At 42.1% G+C, this 20,947-nt stretch overlaps 1 protein-coding gene across 1 annotated transcript in view; it reads left to right on the top strand.

Annotated features, from left to right (window-relative positions):
- Positions 1–20,947, top strand: part of arhgef2b (rho/rac guanine nucleotide exchange factor (GEF) 2b) — a 53,809-nt gene extending 32,862 nt beyond the window's left edge. Inside the window, exons 6-21 of the mRNA XM_067449417.1 lie at positions 1,425–1,534; positions 1,608–1,751; positions 3,352–3,602; positions 4,946–5,071; positions 5,155–5,272; positions 6,744–6,995; positions 10,232–10,308; positions 10,734–10,906; positions 11,001–11,068; positions 12,621–12,809; positions 13,688–13,789; positions 15,573–15,628; positions 15,706–15,747; positions 16,663–16,713; positions 17,044–17,350; positions 20,797–20,947. Of these exons, the coding sequence (XP_067305518.1) occupies positions 1,425–1,534; positions 1,608–1,751; positions 3,352–3,602; positions 4,946–5,071; positions 5,155–5,272; positions 6,744–6,995; positions 10,232–10,308; positions 10,734–10,906; positions 11,001–11,068; positions 12,621–12,809; positions 13,688–13,789; positions 15,573–15,628; positions 15,706–15,747; positions 16,663–16,713; positions 17,044–17,350; positions 20,797–20,849 (2,119 nt within the window). The 3' untranslated portion in view covers positions 20,850–20,947. The remainder of the gene's footprint in view (positions 1–1,424; positions 1,535–1,607; positions 1,752–3,351; positions 3,603–4,945; positions 5,072–5,154; positions 5,273–6,743; positions 6,996–10,231; positions 10,309–10,733; positions 10,907–11,000; positions 11,069–12,620; positions 12,810–13,687; positions 13,790–15,572; positions 15,629–15,705; positions 15,748–16,662; positions 16,714–17,043; positions 17,351–20,796) is intronic.

Genomic DNA, 20,947 nt, shown 5'->3' with positions numbered 1-20,947 from the left:
TGAAGTCGCTCGACGTCACCCAGAGGAATAAAGTGGAGCGCGGCGCGGACTATAACGACAGAAGTGTTCACGGATGACTGGATCTGCAGCTGAGAGTGTGTATGGGCGTGTGTTTCCTCTCTCGCTCTAGTCACGCGCGCGCACCCTACCGGGAGAAGAGCCCGTACGGCCCATACAAGGACCTTCCGCTCTATTAACGTCAAGCCGACCCATACTCGAAAAAAACTCTCCGAAACTTGTGAGAAACCGGAAGGAGTATTTTTGACACAGAAATACTCCATCCAACGTCCAACATTAGTTTCTGAAACTTTGTCTGTGTTTAGGATGGGAATCCAAGTCTTTAACAGAGGAAAGCTCAGTATGCAGGAAACAGCATTTCACCGCCCCTTTAAGTGTCATGTCTGGAGGAAACCAGGCACCGCTCATCACCTGGCCAATCCCAACCCTCCAGTGAACCATAGTGGTGGCAGCATAATGTTATGGGGGTGTTTATCAGCGACAGGAACTGGGAGACTAGTCAGGATCGAGGGAAAGATGAATCCTTGATGAAAACCTGCTCCAGAGCGCTCTGGACCTCAGACTGGGGCGAAGATTAATCTTCCAACAGGACAACAAGCCAAGATAATAAAGGAGCGGCTACGGGACAACTCTGGGAATGTTCTTGCGTGGCTCAACCAGGGCTCAGACTTGAACCTGATTGATCATCTCAGGAGATCTGAAAATGGCTGAGCCGACGCTCCTCATCTATATATCATATATATATACATACGTTTACATGACTTTATTAATAAACCGGGTTATTTCGTTACAGTGTCGTCAATAATAATATCCATATATCTGACTCGGAGTATTCCTAATGTTAGTCAGTTGTGATGTTAATAAAGCGAGTCAGCGGGAGATTTCCGGCTCATATTATCCCTCATCAGTTCCAGATGCAGCGTTCTGACTGAACCTCTTCTACTTCTGCTGACTGAGATGAGAACACATCTTTATAATCTTCTGGCTCTTAAAGGAGTCTGTGTTTGTGATATATGTCCTTATTTCATGCCGAACGCTCGCTCGCTCTGTCTGGATGCGGTTAAATCTGCTGTAAGTTTGTGTTTTTGTCTCCTATCACACATGCGCTCTTCAATAAGCCGACAGAAAGCAGGTTAAAGCGTTTACATGCCGCGCAAAATAAGAGGCAACAAACTCCCAGTGTCGACCGGTTTATGCTTACGCCGTTTATGACCTTACTCCGGTAAAAGAACACGGGTTACGGCGGTTACATGACCATGATCATTGGCGGATTATTGGGCATAATCCAGAGCTGTATATATATCTATAAAACATCATATATATTTTCTAAAATATGTGCCCACTTGTACAGCTCCTCTACGAAGCCCTCATTGACTAACGCTGGCTAGTTTGTGTGTTTCCGACAGAAGTCTGAATGACGACTCTCCGCTCGGACTGCGGCGGATTCTGTCTCACTCCACAGACTCTCTGAACTTCAGGAACAGAGCCATGTCCATGGAGTCCCTCTATGATGAAGGTGCCGCTCCACAACACACTCTCACACCTGCATGCGGATGTAGTTTTCTGCGTTCTCACACACGTGTCCGCAGGTGAAATGTATTACACATCAATGCTGGAGGAGCTGGAGAAGGATGGGAAGGACTTTGAGGCCGATTCCTGGAGTCTGGCTGTGGACTCGTCTTACCTACAGTCTCAACGTAAAGATGTCATTAAGAGACAAGACGTCATATACGGTGAGACTTCCCTAATTTACCTGCGGGCGCATTTACACTGTCAACCGGTTCTGGTATGGATTTGATGCTGTTACTGCAAAAAATGCTCTTCTTATTTAATATTTTTGTCTTGTTTCCAGTCCAAATATCTAAATATTCTTAAATCAAGATGCATTTACTGGATAAGTAAAACGACATGAGAGAGTTTTTCTTGGAGTTTTTGCTTAAAACAGGCAAAATGATCAGTCAATGGGGTGAGAAAAATAATATTATTTCACTTTGGGACGGAAACTTCTGTTTGTTTATTTTACATTTTGCCTAGCCTAGAAATATAGACGCACCGTAGCGGCAGCATATCTAATCTGCCGTGAGTGTCGTCTAGCAACTCTCAATACCCTTCTGAGCTGTAAACGTCAAACTCTGGTCAGGCCAATCACATCGTGTATAGAGTCGGTGGGCGGGGCTTAACATAATGACGGCCGAGTTGCGTTTACGTGCTTCTAGTAAACACAGAAACTGGAGAACGGCGGTTTGTCGAATCAGCTTTGACCGCGACTCTGGAAGACTTGAGTTAAGCTTTTCTCTGAGAAAAGAATAAAGAACGGCACTGAAGTCATTCTGAAGAAGGGAAGATGTGTTCAGAGTTTAGCCGACCGGATACGGCGATACATTTACCTACATAAATGCATCATGATTTAAGAATTGTTAGATATTTAGACTACTTGTGATCAGAGCTGGACAGTCCCTCAGCTCATCTACTGGAGTCCTGTACTGAAGTTCACTGTTTGAGTCTCTGTGCTTTACTGGAGTATTATTTTTTCTGTAATCTTCTGACTTTAACTTCACTCCATCTGAAAGACAAATATCGTCCTCTTTACTCCACTACATTTCTATCAAGGTCCTCGAAGTGGAAAGTCGTTTCTGTCGCCGCTTTGAAAGTCAGTGATGATTTTTTTCTTCTTTAAAAGGTGTTTGGGTTTTTGCAGAAAGCCTTTCAGGAATCACTCTTGTAGAGTCTCGTGAAGTTCAATGATTTCACAGCATTTATTAAACACTGATTTATAGTTTAGAGCAAAATGGAAGAAGACGGATGTCCAAATGCTCATTTAGTGGAGGATTCACATAAACAAAGTTGATTCTGTCTTCAGTGAAGGTGAACAGTGTGAGAATATCAGATGTGTATCAGTGTATTGGATCCGTGCATTCGGCCTTAAAGTGACAGCAGCTTTATAAAGAGCTTTGTAGCTTTTCTACAAGTATTTAAATGAGTTTAAGTTAGTCGTCTGCTAGTGTGTCAGATGGAGCGTCACTGACTGGCTTAAACCATGATGGCATAATGTGCATTTATACAACTATAATACAATAATGCGGCGACATAAAGAAGGACATTTACTTCTGATACTTAAGTCCTTTAAAAAACAAATACTTCTGTACTTTTACTCCAGTAAAAATCTGTTTTTACAGCTTTCACTTGTAACGGAGTAATATTTGACCAGCAGTACTTTAACTTTAGTAATAGAGTTGCGTAGTTTGTCCAGCTCAGCTTGTGAAACGGTTGTAAACCCATTTTTTCACCTAATTCCATGCAGTACTCAGGTGTTTTTTAATGTGTGTGGTTCAGAGCTGATTCAGACGGAGTTCAACCACGTGCGGACGCTGCGGATCATGGACGGGGTGTTCCGCAGAGGCATGCTGGATGAGGTGCTGGTGGAGATGGGGGTCGTTCATGCCATCTTCCCCTGCCTGGATCAGATGCTGTCTATTCACTCCAGTTTCCTGAGCCAACTCCGGCAGAGGAGAAACCACAGCCTGGCTCAAGGCAGCAGCCGCAACTTCACCATCCAGAAACTGGGAGACATTCTGGTGGAGCAGGTAAAGTCCTTACTTGAAAAAATGAATCTTCTGTCATTAACTCCTCTCCCTAATGTCGCTCCACACCTGTAAGACCTCCGCTCATCTTCACACACAGTTTAAGATATTTTATATTTAGTCTGAGAGCGTATGCAAGTGTATGCACACTATACTGTCCATGTCCAGAAAGGGAATAAAAACATCATCAAAGACAGATGGACGGACAGATAGATAGATAGATAGATAGATAGATGGATGGATGGATGGATGGATGGATAAATGGATGGACGGACAGTCAGACAGACAGTCAGACAGACGGATAGATAGACAGACAGACAGACGGACGGACGGACAGACAGACGGACGGACAGACGGACAGACAGACAGAAAGACAGTCAGACAGAAAGACAGTCAGACAGACAGACAGACAATCAGACAGACAGACAGACAGTCAGACAGACGGATAGATATACAGACGGACAGACAGACAGACAGACAGACAGTCAGACAGACGGATAGATAGACAGACAGACAGACAGACAGACAGACAGACAGACAGACAAACAGTCAGACAGACAGACAGTCAGACAGACAGAGAGACAGACAAACAGTCAGACAGACAGTCAGACAGACAGTCAGACAGACAGACAGATAGATAGACAGACAGATAGACAGATATATAGACAGACAGACAGATATATAGACAGATAGACAGACAGATAGACAGACAGATATGTAGACAGATAGACAGACAGATATATAGACAGACAGACAGATATATAGACAGACAGACAGACAGATAGACAGACAGACAGATATATAGACAGACAGATATATAGACAGATAGACAGACAGATAGACAGATATGTAGACAGACAGACAGATAGACAGACAGATATATAGACAGATAGACAGACAGACAGACAGACAGACAGACAGACAGACAGATATATAGACAGACAGATAGACAGACAGATATATAGACAGATAGACAGACAGATAGACAGATATGTAGACAGACAGACAGATAGACAGACAGATATATAGACAGACATATAGACAGACAGACATGTTGACAGACATGTTGACAGACAGTCAGACAGACAGACAGTCAGACAGACGGATAGATAGACAGACAGACGGACGGACGGACGGATAGACAGACAGACAGACAGACAGATAGACAGACAGATATATAGACAGATAGACAGACAGATAGACAGACAGACATGTTGACAGACAGACAGACGGATAGATAGACAGACAGACGGACGGACGGATAGACAGTCAGACAGACAGACAGACAGACAGACATGTTGACAGTAACAGCGCTCTAATGATCCGTCTGGTCTGTCTGTCATCAGTTCTCAGGCCAGAATGCGGAGGAGATGAGGAAGTGCTATGTGGAGTTCTGCAGCCGGCACCTGAAGGCTGTTAAACTCTATAAGGAGCTGCTGGCGCGGGACAAGAGGTTCCAGCAGTTCATACGGGTGAGAGTGCTTACACACACATCAGCTTTATGAGGAGGAGTGTGTGTAATGAAATATTGTTTCTAATATTTGCTGTTATCCAGCGAGTGAGCAGAGGTCCATTACTGCGTCGGCATGGCGTCCAGGAGTGCATCCTATTGGTCACTCAGCGCATCACTAAATACCCCGTGCTCATCAAACGCATCCTGGACAACACTAAAGGTGAGACTACACACACACACACACTCCCAAAGGACCAACAGTACTCATCTGAGCATCTGAAACAATGGCTGCATTTACACTGCAGCTCTTAAAGGGTTAGTTCAGCCAGAAATGAATCTTCTGTCATTAACTCGTCTCCCTAATGTCGCTCCACACCCGTAAGACCTCCGTTCATCTTCACACACAGTTTAAGATATTTTATATTTAGTCCGAGAGCGTATGCAAGTGTATGCACACTATACTGTCCATGTCCAGAAAGGGAATAAAAACATCATCACAGTAGTCCATATGAGACATCAGTGGGTTAATTAGAGTCTCTTGAAGCATCCAAAATACATTTGGGTCCAAAAATAACAAAAACTACGACTTTATTCAGCATTGGCTTCTCTTCCGGGTTTGTGTTCAATCCTCAAATAAAGATTCAAACGGTTATGAATTCTATTGGTCTCCTCTTTTGGAAGTCGCTTTGAATAAAAGCGTCTGCTAAATGATTAAATGTAAATGTAAAAAGGGGCGATATGCAATGGATGCACACTAGGAGTGTGCGATATTGACAAAAAATATATATCTTGATATATTTTCTGGGGTTTTCTCGATAACGATAATTAGACGATATTTTCCTGAGCGGGTTATTGTGCTGATATCTTGGTGCTGGTGATCAGCTGACTCCTGGAGTTTTTTGCTATTCTTCATATTCTGTGTGGTGTTCAGGTCACAGAAGTGACAGAAATCATCTTTTCCAAAACAGTTAAATGTATTTTTTCCTTTTATGAGCATTTTCTAACACATAAGTGGCATTTACACAGACTATTTGAGTGAGTCATTGAGATTCAACCGATTCATTCAAACAACTGAATTATTCAGGAACGAATCATTTGATTATCTTAATCTATTTTAGTCACTGAATCATTGATTCAACTGATTCGTTCAGAAAGCTGATTCATTCAGTGAGGAAACACCATGTGTTGCTCAGAGACACGAGTACAGAGCTGTGACTTTGTTTTGAACTATTTTCGTTGGCGAAATAGAGTAAAAATGGGCAATATGGTGTCTAACATGTAATTCACTTACAATGGGGTGAGAAAAATAATCTTATTTCTGTTTGAGACGGAAACAAGAAACAAGATTTCAATCAGAAATAAGATTATTCTCCTCACCCCATTGGCAGATCATTTTGCCTGTTTTAAGCAAAAACTCTCTTCATTTAGATTTTATTTTCAACAAAACAAGAACAAATATCTCATGTGGTTTTACTGATCTAGTAAATGCATCTTGATTTAAGAATTGTTAGATATTTAGACTGGAAACAAGACAACATGACTGAGGAAGAAGAGCTTTTTTTGCAGTGCATCATGCTACACAATTTGATTTAATGAATTGATGAAAATCAGAACGTGACAGAGAACCGGCCGCCGAGTTCCTGTAAGGTTTGGCGTGGCTGGTCTGATTTTTGTCTGTGTGTGATGAACAGGCAGTGAAGAGGAGAGCAGGGCCATGGCTCAGTCTCTGGCGCTGATCCGAGATCTGCTGCGCTCCGTGGACCAGCAGGTTCAGGAGCTGGAGCGGGCCCAGCGTCTGCAGGAGATCCAGGCCCGGATGGACCCGCGGGCCGAGGCCAAGCTGAAGGGAGGAGCCGTGTTTGGGGGAGGAGAGCTGCTCCGCCGCAGCCTCATCCATGAGGGAGCACTGCTGTGGAAGACCGCTCAGGGCTCCAGACTCAAAGGTGCCGCGCCATTCATCATCATTATCACTGCTATTCAAACTCAGAGCCTGACCTCATCACACTAATTCTAATGAAAACGGCCATTTCTTTGAGATTTTAAAATACTTAAAGGGTTAGTTCAGCCAGAAATTAATCTTCTGTCATTAACTCGTCTCCCTAATGTCGCTCCACACTTGTAAGACCTCCGTTCATCTTCACACACAGTTTAAGATATTTTATATTTAGTCTTCTCTTCCGCGAATCGATTCATGATTCGGATCGCCAATGTCACGTGATTTCAGCAGTTTGACACGCGATCTGAATCAGGAATCGATACGCTGATTCATTACCATTGACATCAAAGTTGTGTTAGTGCGGCCTGCGTTGTTCTGAAAAGCATCGTTGCGTGTGCCGCGCTGGCCACGCTTTCTGCCTCACTTCGTGTGTGTGTGTGTGTGTGTGTATGAGTTAGCTTGGCCATAATTGATATAACAGAGGCTGATCAGACCGTCGAAATGAATGTGGTCTAACAACTCTCAGATGGCCAATCAAATCAAAGTGGGCGGATTTTACATTCTCTTTTGGCTCATGCAGTCTTCACACACACACACACACACACACACACACACACACACACACACACACACACACACACACACACAGACGAGCGCGTCTATCTATTGTGTAATGCCGTTGCGGAGAGAGACTGTTCTTGCTGGTTAAATCACAAAACTAAATTGCACACACACAAAAGCAACGTGTCCATGCTCTTAATATACAAACACTGATAAACATTTTAATGAAGAATAAAACTATATGAGCGGATTAGATCTCTGAACATTTGAGGCACCGCTGGCTTGGGCTCTCCCTGAACAGCCGATGTCAACACCACAGTGGGAACAACGGGAATTCTGGCCATAAATCCCCAAACATTTCTCACATCCTCCAAGTGCTATATGCCTCGTGCCAAAGATTCCAATAGTAGATCTCCTTTTTCATGTCCAACATGACATTTTTTCACTATATCAGGCTTTTTGCTAAACATTCGTTTGCAAATTAATCCTTGGTTTTTCACCCAATCAGAAACAAACCAGTGCAGAAAGATTCTCTGGAGATCCAATGTCAGAAAATATCACAAAAACGTTTAAATCATCGCTGTTCTGGCACGGCTTTATTTCTTGGGGGCTACTTTTATTTAAATGGTTATAAATCTTGAACAGAATGGGATATTTTGCCCAAAATTGGTACACATTTCCATGAGCTCAATCTGAGGTCACGTGAAAAAAACTGTGGCTTTTGGCCACTTGGGGGCGCTATAACAGGAAAAAAACATGAAGATCGATCTAACTACCCAACCATTGGTCCGATTGACTTGAGAATTGGCATGTTGTGTCTTTGTCCAAAGTGTCATCATTGTCTACACTGTAAAAAAAAAACTGTAAAAAAACGGTTATCTTCTGGCACCGGGGGCACCAGAAAAAGAGTTTAAAAACAGACAAGTACTGTAAGGAAAAAACATAGATAAACTGTAAAAAAAACTAATAGTAATGTCTTGTCCTATAATTACAGTTTATTACTGTTATTCTACACAAAAATCTTTTTTCTTTGCTTCCTCAGCCACAACTATTGTGTTTCACACACACAGTTACAGCAGCCAAAGAAACGCCAACAGACAACTAAAGCAAACGCTTCCCTCCACAATGGTGACTTCAAATGAACCATAAATATCAACATCTAAACCTCTGTTATTTCTCAGTAAGAGCTTCTGTAGACGTCTGACTCTGACAGAAATAGTCAGCGTGTGTCTTATATCTGTGATTAAGGGCAGCACAGAGTCTCAGTGGGAAACACTGGCTCCTCACAGCAAGAAGTGGATGTGTTTCAAACGTACGCCTCTAGTGGCTAAGAATGCTGACGCTGAAAAGACATCATTTGGACATAAGTTTGCTTAGTGGGGATCTTGGTAATGTGTTAAACACAATAATAAACATTTAAAATGTTGAATGACTGCTGATTTCTGGATATACTTTCATTTCCTTATTTCTATTTTTACAGAAAAAATCTGTAAAATATTAATCAAACTTATGTAACATACAGAAATTTCCTCTCAAAAAATGGAAATTTGATGTAATACCAAAATACAAGCAATTCCTGTAAATGTAATAGTCAAAATTTAAATTACTGCAAATATCTGTAAAACTACAGGCATTTCACTGTATAATGAACAAACGGTCAAATCCTGTAAAAAATACAGACCGTTACCTTTAAAATTACGTTTTTTTACAGTGTATTAGGACATTCACTTATCTTGAAAAACATGGCTGTGAGTGAAATGGTTGGTATTGTCGTGGCAAATGCTAAGTCCCAATTGTCTTCAATATGTCAAAGAAAGTCGAAGTTCCCGATCTCAGGAAGGTAAACTTTATTGAACAACAAAGTGAGATGCCAGCTGAACATCTGACCATCTCATCCCCGGCTCAAACTTTTAGACAGCTCTACCTCCTGATTTAATATGCAGGTGCAATACTCCTCACACGTTAACCACAATCCCTGACTTCATGGACTTATCTAGTCTTCTTTGTTAGGGTGGCCGACTGCCAATTGTTTTTCTTTTTCATCCAATGAGCATCATTCTATGTATCTTTTTTGATTGTCACCTCATAGTTTTTACACAATTGCATACACACTGCAAAATGCTCTTCTTACTCAGTATTTTTGTCTTGTTTCTACTCCAAACATAAAAAAATTCTTAAAACAAGAAGTATTTACTGGACAAGCAAAAGTAATCGTCTTGTTTTGAGATAAGAGAAATAATCTTAATTCAAACAGAAAACAAGATTATTTTTCTCACCCCATTGGCAGATTATTTATCTTATTTTAAGCAAAAACTTTCTTCATTTAGAGTTATTTTCAACAAAACAAGACAATAATTTGTACTTGTCCTGTAAATGTTTCTTAATGTAAGAGTTTTTAGATGTTTGGACTAGAAACAAGACAAAAATACTGAGGAAGAAGAGCATTTTTTGCCGTGCGTACACCATTGTTTTCTGGGCAACATTATCACGGGTTTGACGTTAATTATGACCACGCTGCCTTATCACCTGCAGCCCACACAACACGTATAATCTTCCTTTGTTGGCCCTTCTTTTATTGGATTATTTTAAATCTTTTTTGATGCAAGTCTACTAAAAATAAACGAATTTCCTCCACAGTATCTGGATAGATTTATCAGTAACTCTGTGTTTTTTTCTGTATAGATGTGCAAGTTTTGTTGATGACAGACATCCTGGTGTTCATGCAAGAAAAAGACCAGAAGTATATTTTTCCCTGTCTGGTGAGTTGCAGCTTTCTATTGGCCGGCTATCCACACACTGCAAAAAATGCTCTTCCTTTTTTAGTATTTTTGTCTTGTTTCTAGTCAAAATATCTAAAAACTCCTACATTACGAAACATTTACTAGACAAGTACAATTTATTGTCTTGTTTTGGGGGAAAATAACTCAAAATGAAGAGAGTTTTTGCTTAAAATAAGATAAATAATCTGCCAATGGGGTGAGATAAATAATCTTGTTTTCTGTTTGAATTAAGATTATTTTCCTCACCCCATTGGCAGATTATTTATCTTATTTTAAGCAAAAACTCTCTTAATAAACTCTCTCTAAATTGTTAGATGTTTGGACTAGAAACAAGACAAACATACTGAGTAAGAAGAGCATTTTTTGCTGTGAATCAAACTGACCAAATCTTGCTCGCTTCACAGGACAAGCCGGCAGTGCTGTGCCTTCAGAATTTGATTGTGAGGGATATAGCCAATCAGGAGCGAGGGATGTTCCTCATCAGCCACTCCACGCCTCCAGAGATGTACGAGCTCCACGCCACCTCCAAAGAGGGAAGGAACACCTGGATGAAAATCATTCAGCAGACAGTGAGCAAGTCAGAGTCCACTCAACTCTTCCTCATTTAGAGCTGATATATCTGTGCTCAGTCCATGCCAAAGCTCATCAGATGCTCTGCTTGTCCTCCTCAGCTGTCCTTCAAGAGAAGACTTCCCTCTGATCGAGACCGAGGATAAAGCCCTGCTGCGCAGACTCAGAGGTTTACATTCACATTTATCCAAAGTGACTTACATTGCCTTCAAAGAACATATTTTGTCAGATCTAGCTTTCCCTGGGAATCGAACCCATGACCTTGGTGTGTCTAGCATAGGGGTGTAACGATTCCTCTACCACATCAATTTATCGATTTATATTCCTGTGATCCAACTACATCGATCTGTGCTCGGCAAGTTGGCCTTCCGGACGACATATATCGATCTAATATCGTTTTAAAAGGTAATCGATCGATTGTATCGATCATAGGAAATAACGCATTTGATTTAAGCACGTCAGACTTTATCTGGATGTTTTCTCTCAGCACTTTTAATGATAAAGGCGTTAAACGTTACTCAGTCGGCCTATATGTGACGTCAGCCGCACGCGCCAGCAGCCGCGCAGAGAAAACTAAACCTAAGATGGCGGATGACAGAGGAGAAGCCAACGAGCGGGAAATGATCAGGCCAGCATTGCGGTCCAGTGTGAGAAAACACTTTGGCTTTAGTAAAGATGGAGATGTTCTAAAGAAGTCTCTCGCTGTTTGTAGTAGCAGCAGGTTCAGCCGCTGCTCAGTCAACCTGAAGAGATGTTAGTCGCACTTTATTTGTGATATTAATATTGTAATATTTTAATGTTGATAAACAAGCAGAAGTAGCAGTAGTAGTGTGCTGGGGTCACTTACTGTACTTTTATTGAGAATGACAGCAGAAGAGGTTAACTTCCTGTTAATTCAGCCTAAACTGTTGGTTGCACTTTATTCAAATAAAATGTGAACACATTTGCCATTAATTGTTTACTTGTTTGTTTATATCCATAATTAATTGATATCTGATTCCCTTAAAAGAAACAACAGGAATCGAGGAAACTTCACCTGCACGTATTTATTTCAGTCACACTGATTAAAAGTCACCGAATCGATTTCAAGTCACTGAATCGTTTCGGATCGTATCGTCCTAAATGAACCAATATCGTCCCTGAATCGAATCGACATCCTCAAATCGTGATACGAATCGAATCGTTGTTAAAACGAATCGTTACACCCCTAGTCTAGCACCATGCTCTATTTTCTAAGGCCGCATTTACACTGCAGGTCTTCACTGCAAAGAAATACTCAGTTTCTAGTCAAAATATCTAAAAATTCTTACATTAAGAAACATTTACTAATGATAGAATAATAATCTTAATTCAAACAGAAAACAAGATTATTTTTCTCACCCCATTGGCAGATTATTTATCTTATTTTAAGCAAAAACTCTCTTCATTTAGAGTTATTTTCCCCAAAACAAGACAATAATTTGAACTTGTCTAGTAAATGTTTCTTAATGTAAGAGTTTTTAGATATTTAGACTAGAAACAAGACAAAAATACTGAGGAAGAAGAGCATTTTGTGCAGTGCTGGTGGACAATTCCAATTTGGTGGACTGCAAAAACTGCTCTTCTGTGTGATTGTTGATTGCCTGTTTGTTTCCCAGTGCTGGTTTGTGTCTGTCAGACCACATTTGGCCTGGCTCAGCTTTCCCTCATTTGTATGTGTGTGTGTGTGTGTGTGTGTGTAGCTGATATCCAGCAGAAGGATCGTGAGGTTCTGGAGCTGCTACAGGAGCGTGTGACGCTCTTCTCAGATTTGGCCGAGGTCACCGGAGGTCAGAGTGTCACCGTTCCCACAAACTCCAGAAATATATTCCGAGCAGACACACCCTATGCTCCTCAGGCGGAGCGGCTGCTGAATGAGGCCATAGTGGAGGGTAAGCGGAGAGTGATGAAGGCTCATAACACACACACACACACACACACACACACACACACACACACACACACACACACACACACACACACACACACACACACATTTAAATTTCTTTATTTGAATCCATCAATCAAATTTCTTACAGAAAGGATTCAAATATTCTCAGAGGGTACAGCTTTGACATTAAGGGTACATGAAACATCGCCACACAGCAAGGCTGCCTATCACACACACACACACACACACACACACTTCTTTCGTGACATTGTTGATCTCGTGTCTAAACACACAACGCCAGCACCGCCGACGGCTCCCATAACCCCAACCAAGCTCGATGATGGACGTCCTCTTGCTCTGTGTGTGTGTGTGTGTGTGTGTGTGTGTGTGTGTGTGTGTGTGTGTGTGTGTGTGTGTGTGTGTGTGTGTGTGTGTGTGTGTGTGTGTGTGTGTGTGTGTGTGTGTGTGTGTGATGGGTAGGTTTAGGGGCAGTGTAAGGGGATAGAAAATACAGTTTGTACAGTATAAAAACCATTACGCCTATGGAGAGTCCCTGTAAACCACATAGACCAACATGTGTGTGTGTGTGTGTGTGTGTGTGTGTGTGTGTGTGTGTGTGTGTGTGTGTGTGTGTGTGTGCCCATATAAGGAGTTCCACCCTTATGACGTCATACAGGGTCATACTCAAAAAAACACTTCCCGACACTCATGTGAATCCTGAAGGAGTGTGTTTGGCACAGAAATACTCCGTCACACGTCCAGCTCGTGTCCGTGTTCATCATGAGGGTCAGCTCTTGAGCAGTGTGAATAAGGCAGAATGCAGCAAATAGCTGTAGACCATCCCTTTAATATGGCTCTCTTATTTCTGTGTCCCTTCAGTGGACCGCCTGAGTGAAGTCCTGCTGGGCTCCTGCATTGAGCCTCAGTCCTGCAGAGTGAACGGGGAACCCACTGAAGGACAATTCACCTCAAAAACAACAGGTACCGCATTCGTCATCATCATCATCATCATCATCATCATCATCATCATCATCATGTCTCTGGCTCTACTAGAGCAGGTTTTCCCGCTTGAATGTTGATTATTTCCTCCTATTCTCCATTGTTGCGGCTCCTCTCTTCCCAGTCTGTCAGTAACTCTGTTTAGTTTCTGAAGCCCCTCCTTCTGAAAGCACACTGTGCTCTGATTGGTCGGCTGGAGCGGTGTGTTGTGATTGGTGTTTGGGAAATGTCCCGCCCCTTACCATAACCGCCAGTTTCAACACACGACTAGCTACTACATATTTATAATGTGATATTTCTATTATGCATGATAATAAGCAAATCCACTTCTTGTTCAAACCTGCTCTCTTTGGAAAAACTTACCCGTGGCAACGTTTGTGCAAACCACAAAATACGGACCAATACTTGCATATCGCGACAGTTTCACAGTGAAGTGTCCACTGGGTGGCGCTCAAAGCTGTTTTGTTCCGGGTCAGATGTGTGTGAATCTGGCATGTTTTGTCACATTGGTTTTTTAACGCACACACACACTAAACCCTAAACCGACTGATAGCGCTAACAACAGCAAATGTGATAAAAATAAGACTGCGTGTCATCTTAGCTTGTGTCTGAACTCGTCTTTCATCAAGACTCGTTTTTCACGGGATTCGTTCCCGAGCTTCAGGATCGCAAGCACAAATCTGCTCCAGCTGAGCTATCGAGCTTTGGTGTGTCAGAAAAGCCCAACATATGGAGCTGGTTAAGGGACGCAAACTCCAAAATGTGTTCCTTTACAAATGAAATTGTTTTACTGCCTCTAGTGGTGTAATTTGCTACATTTTGATAGCGCTTTTCTGGGCACTCAAAGCGCTTTACATAGCAGGGGGAATCTCCTCCACCACAACTAATGTGCAGCACCACCTGATGGTGCGACGGCAGACATTTTAAGCCAGAACGCTCACCACACACCAGCTGATTGGTGGAGAGGAGACCGAGTGATGAAGCCAATCAGGATATGGGGATTATTAGGAGGCCATGATGGACAGGGGCCAATGGGCAAATTTGGCCAGGATGCCGGGGTTACACCCCTACTCTTTATCCGAAAGACATCCTGGGAATTTTAACGACCACCGAGTCAGGACCTCGTTTTAAAGCTCCCCTGTGTGATATTTCCCCCATCTAGCGGTGTAAAGGTTTATGACCATCCAGTGAATATTAGTTTCTGCTCCTCTCTATTCTGATTTCGTTTTAACTCCTACGGTGGCTGATTTAGTCCAAGATTAACACGGCAATCCCCCTCTTCACATTCGACACGGTGCCATCGAGTGTTAAAACGCGAAAGGCGAAGCTTGAATTTACGGGTTTGTCCCTCTTTGGCTGCTGTACTTTCAAGATGGAGGAGCAACATGGCGGCCGGCTCTCGAACCCCTCACCCGTATGTGTTTCCAACGGCATATTATAAACTTACCAGAATACTTTATTACTCGAAAGAAGTAAATATACATTAATGAGCACATATTTTTTTGAAAGAACTAAGTGTTTTTAGCGAAGAATAAACTCAAGTTACACAGTGTAGCTTTAACGTCTCATCCAAAGGATCCAAAGTTCATTTCACTTTGAAACTGCGGTGATATGTACCTATTCGTTCATATTTTGAGGTTTGTAAAAATGTTGCCGCTGGTACGTTTAGCCAATGAGAGCAGGTTGTCTTGTTTTGCTAATATTGATTATATTCTCCCCAATGGGGCGTATAACTGAAGATATGAAGACTTGTTCATATTTCCAGATGAAGGAACGATCTCAGTTAACGGGACTCATGAAAGAAACGGCCCGTCTCCAAAGGTGAGGCTTCGAGACACTACAGAATAGCACTTGTGAGATATTGCAGTGGATTGATGGTTGTTTAATGGCTTTCACAGGACAGGAACGGGAACCAGCTGCAGGACCAGAGCTTAAATGAGGTAAGCAAGCTCTAAAGCATGAGGAGGTTAAGGCTGCGTTCACACTTTTAGTTCGGTTCGTTCGGTCCAGACCAAAAAACAAAAACAGAACCTATAGTCCTGGTCCGCTTAGCGTTCACACTGGCATTTATAACAGCGACCCTAAAGTTACCGAACCAAAGGCACATGGAGACGCTCACAGCCTGATTGGTCGGCTTATATGACGTAGGAGCTGCTTACCAGCTGAGAACAACGCTGTGTGCGGATTAAACGCCATCATTTAATGCGTGTACATATGGCATTATTTACCCGCTGAGAACTCACGAAGAGCTCATAAAATGTTCAAAACATTCAAAACCGCTCCAGGATTTCCTCCGTTGTGCAGAAAAGAGACGGCCGTTCTGTCGTCTGTACCGACTAATGAGCAGCACGGCTCTGATGAGAAGAGCCAGGTTTGCTTTTTGTGCAATTATTCTAGCATTTTCGAAACATGCTCGTCGGACCAAATATTGATGAGGCTCTTCCTCGTTGCTCTACGTTTGCCCTCTAACGTTAACGTTACTCATTCTGGATACACCGATCGATCTTTCCGCGTCGTTAATCAGCCGACTGTGCGTCTCATCTTGTGACATCACGTCCTGTTTTTGGTTCGTCTACATGTCTTTGTTCCGTGTTGCGTTCATATATCAATCGAACCGCACCAGAGTTGGTGTGGAAGCGGACCGAGACCCGTCTTTTAGCTTGTTTGGTTCGCTCCAGGGTTCGGAGAGAAGCGTTCACAGATGTTCAAACGAACCGCACTAACTGAGCAAACGCACCAGGGTTCGTTTTAATCCAACCAAACATGACAAGTGTGAACGCAGCCTGAATGAGATGAGGAAGCTCTAAAGCATGAGGTATGAAGCTGAGCTGATGTGGGATCTGTGTGTGTTTCAGGAGGTGTGCCAGAGACTCGTGACCCTCAGCACTCAGCTGCACGCTCTACAGGTCAGCAGCTTCCCTTACGTCTATAATACATAAGGGACTTTCATTTGATTGACACCAAAATTATGGTGCATAACACAGTTATTATGGGAATGCATTGGGCTCACTGCATAAATGCTCTTCTTCCTCAGTATTTTTGTCTTGTTTCTAGTCCAAACATCTAAAAACTCTTACATTAAGAAACATTCACTAGACAAGTAAAAGTTATTGTCTTGTTTTGGGGAAAATAACTCAAAATGAAGAGAGTTTTTGCTTAAAATAAGATAAATAATCTGCCAATGGGGTGAGAAACATAATGTTGTTTCATCACACACACTGTGTCTGTGTGTGCAGGCTGCGGTGATCCGGCAGGACTCGTTCATGGAGCTGTACATGCAGAAGGACTCGAGCTCCTCTGTGTCCCATGAGCCTTTGCTGGAGACTCCAGGTCCAGATCTGGCAGAGCTGCAGCACAATTATAACCAGCTCCAGGCGGAGGTGACCCGGCTACGGGCCGCCCAGAACCAGACGAGCAACGGAGCTCCGGCTCCAAAACCAGAGCCAATGAAAGCCCTCGACCCTGCTGAGAAAATGGCTGAGCGGACAGACAAGATGGAGGACGGCAAGATGGCGCTGTCTCCTCGAGCTGACAGCCCCAGAGGTGAGTCCACGTGTGGTTTTTATGCTTCATTGTCAACAAAAAACATGTACAAACTACCGTATTTTCCGGACCATAAGTAACACTTTTTTTCATTGTTTGGCCGGTCCTGCGACTTCCGGTGTGTTCACACGGGGCGTAGGCGTTAACGCTCGGCGCGGCTGAAGCTTGGTGCTGACGCGATCGTCATCGTGACAACAGCCAATCACATTAAAACTTGCTTGCTGCTTAGACCACAACACAACACAAAAAAACGCCTTTTTATGACAGCTAGTCTGTGAGACGAAATGGATGCCGATTTGGTTGTATGTGCGAATGCGATTGCCCGTGTAGTTGTTGTCAGTGCACTGCACAGGTGCTTGAAGCTGTTCAATCCTAAAAAAGCGCCGACAGCGGGAAGAATATCACGCACTGGTCCGGGAGCTGCGTCTGGATGGTTCACGGAGCAGTTATGAACGCAATTGGCTAGCGCCTGCTCAAGGATATTTGCATACGGCGATCTAATTGGATGAGGCCTGTGCTGGCGCTTGAAAAGTTGAGAAATCTTCAACTTCTGCCGCTTGCAACGCGAGTGAAGCGCCGCGACGGAACCCACAATTCAGTTCGGCAACGGATGATGTCACCCATTCAAAGTAAATGGGAAGCGTTAACGCTTACGCCCCGTGTGAATGCGGCGTTATAGTCAGGTGTGACCAACATTATGAAGCTGCAGACTCGGAGCCTGCATCCACGGCACCGCACTCAGAGTCCCGCATTCTCAGACCCCTCGTTTTTAAGATCGTATAACACCCTTATCCAAATAAGATGCAATATTACGTTATCGTTTCATTTAAAAAATAAATTTACACAAAATAACGCTTTTGCAAACATATTTGCATTCCCAAAAAATGTTATGGTTTTCTCTGACTAAGTACGCAGTAGATTTATTTATTTATTTAATAAAGAGTGTGGCCAATTGAAAGAAAATTACTGATGGACAAAACACAATTACAGACTGAACTATCCTCTGAAAAATATGATGTGATATATCGCTACAATTCTTTTTTTTGTTCAATGTTTCTTTCAGGTTCACATGCTAATGGTCTAATTAACATATAATACGCAAGGCTAACATTACAAAACCATATTTTTTTATATTTGAACTCACACAAGAATAGACAAAACACCAATAATAAACGAGTCTGTACTTTAACTATCACCTAAACATCATATTGCGGTAAACAGGACAAAGCAAAGAAAAAAGGAAGAAAGAATTGTGTTAGTGGCTGTACTTTGTATCTTCAATTGCATAAGGTGAAATAATAACTACTGGAAATACTACTGTAATACAATTTTTGAATTGTACAGATGTGTTTATTATTGGTGTTTTGTCTATTCTGGTTTGAGTTTTGCTTTGGATTCCAGATATCAACAGGTTTTTTTAATGCTAGCAATGTATAATATGTTAATTAGACCATTAGCATAGGTTGACCTGAAAGAAACATTGGAATTAAAAAAACATTGTAGCAATATAATATCACATAACATTTTTCAAAGGATAGTTCAATCTGTAATTGTATCTCTTCCATCAGTCATTTTCTTTTATTTAAATAAACAAAAAACAAAAACTACTGGGTACTTTCTTAGTCAGAGAAAACAATGACATTTTTAGGGAATGCAAAGATGTTTGCAAAATCATTAATTTGATTAGATTTATTTGGAAAACTTTAAATGAAACAACACCGTAATAATACATCTTATTTGGATAAGGGCGTTGTACGGTCTTCAGATCAACAGGAGGCGCTGTTTCTTACAAACGAGGGGTCTGAGAATGCGGGACTCTGGGTGCGGTGCTGTGGATGCAGGCTCCGAGTCTGCAGCTTCATAATACTCGGTGTGACTTATATATCAAATTTAATTCATACTGACTGACCAGAATAAACATATAGCCGCGAGAGGGCGCTCTGCTCCTGTAGCCGACCCCTGAAGAAAATAACTGACAACAGAAAAAAACTCTTACCTGAAATATTAACTTAAAGACAACAACTTAGAAAGACTGATAATAATAATGTTTGCGTTTCGTTTTTTCTAGAGCTTAGATCAGCTCAAAAAAAATCAAGACCGACCCTACCCGAGCCCGTGCACCCGAGAGACCGGCCCTGCCCGACACACTAACTGTAATCATGAGCCCGAGCCCCATTTAAACCCCGAGCCTGTAATGAGTAATGAGCGGAGCGGAGCCGGTGTGACCAGCTCAATAATCCGCAGGCGCGCGCTCATGAACCCGACCGCGGTAAAATGATGTTCGTTCAAATCTAGCTCAGACATGACATACATCTGTAGCTTACTATACTTGTTGTAGCCATTAAACAATGTTTTTAATTTATGTTTAAGTATTATAGCCTAATATTATTTTTAGATTTCATCTGATTATGATAGGCTATAAGTGCAAAGATGCGAGTCGGTCAGAAATGATTTTGGTGGTTATATTTAGTTTAATATTAAGTTTTGTTTTGTAAAAAGCCTTTCTTTCGTTTTGTACAAATTGTCTCTTAATTTTAATAAAGGTTTCTTCAGCCAATTGCATGTATTTAATAAATAAGAAGCAAATATATAGAGCCTAGACTATGAGGTCGCGGAAGCGATCGCTTTCATTGCTCATGAACTGAAGCGCGTCTCAAATAAACTGAAACTCGGCAGGCTCGCCTCAGACATGAGGAATATGTAGCCTAATATGTGTAGAAACGAAAAGATTTAAATAAGCACATGGTGCAGTGTTCAGAACTCACGGTAAACAACCAGCTGGATACAGATGATCACGGCGATGGGCATGAGCGGGATGGGAAAGTTTAAGGGATTTGTTTTTTTACCTCATACTGAATATGTTCGGGTGAAAGCACTATTTTAAACCGGTAGCACTTATTCACACACGAACTAATCCTTCTCTCTAATGCATTCAAAAACATCTCATAGTGCTCACCTTACAGTTATCAGTAGCCAGTAGGCTATACAGTTATTATATTATATGATTGTGAATGAGCAGAAATCTGTATTGATCTGTAGATAAAATAACTGATGAACACGTTCATCTTTCCAAACTTCCAAACATACAAACAAATTTGCACTGCAAAGAGCATCAATGATATTTAACTTTTGATAAAGCCAGTTTGGCATAGTGGGGGGAAATGCACACAAATGTTCCAATAAACCACGGTGAAACTCGGCTCTTAATCTCCTACTCCTATCTCCAACTTACAGTCCATTACTGGGCAGTTTCTCAGGAAGGGATGATTTTGTTCTCATGATGAGATGGAAACGTTGCTTTATTGTGTTTTATGGCAATATCCCAAACTTATGCACTAGTTACATTCACAACTTTGATAGAGACAGCTAATGAGAATTATAAAGAGATTTAAACATTGTTTCCCAGTGCAGTTATGATTGACCCGAGATGTCCGTCATGTTTTCAGATCTGCAGGATATCCCGGAGGAGAGCGAGTGTGGGACTGAAGCTCACAGTTAACATCGGCTCACAGGATCTCTCGACGCCAGGCCTGTTCACACACACGCACACACACGTCTGTTTTTGTGACATATGGGGACTCTCCATAGGCGTAATGG

The sequence above is a fragment of the Pseudorasbora parva genome, chromosome 7 (assembly GCF_024679245.1).
Source record: "Pseudorasbora parva isolate DD20220531a chromosome 7, ASM2467924v1, whole genome shotgun sequence".
NCBI lineage: Eukaryota > Metazoa > Chordata > Actinopteri > Cypriniformes > Gobionidae > Pseudorasbora > Pseudorasbora parva.
This window is presented reverse-complemented; position numbering and strand designations above follow the sequence as displayed.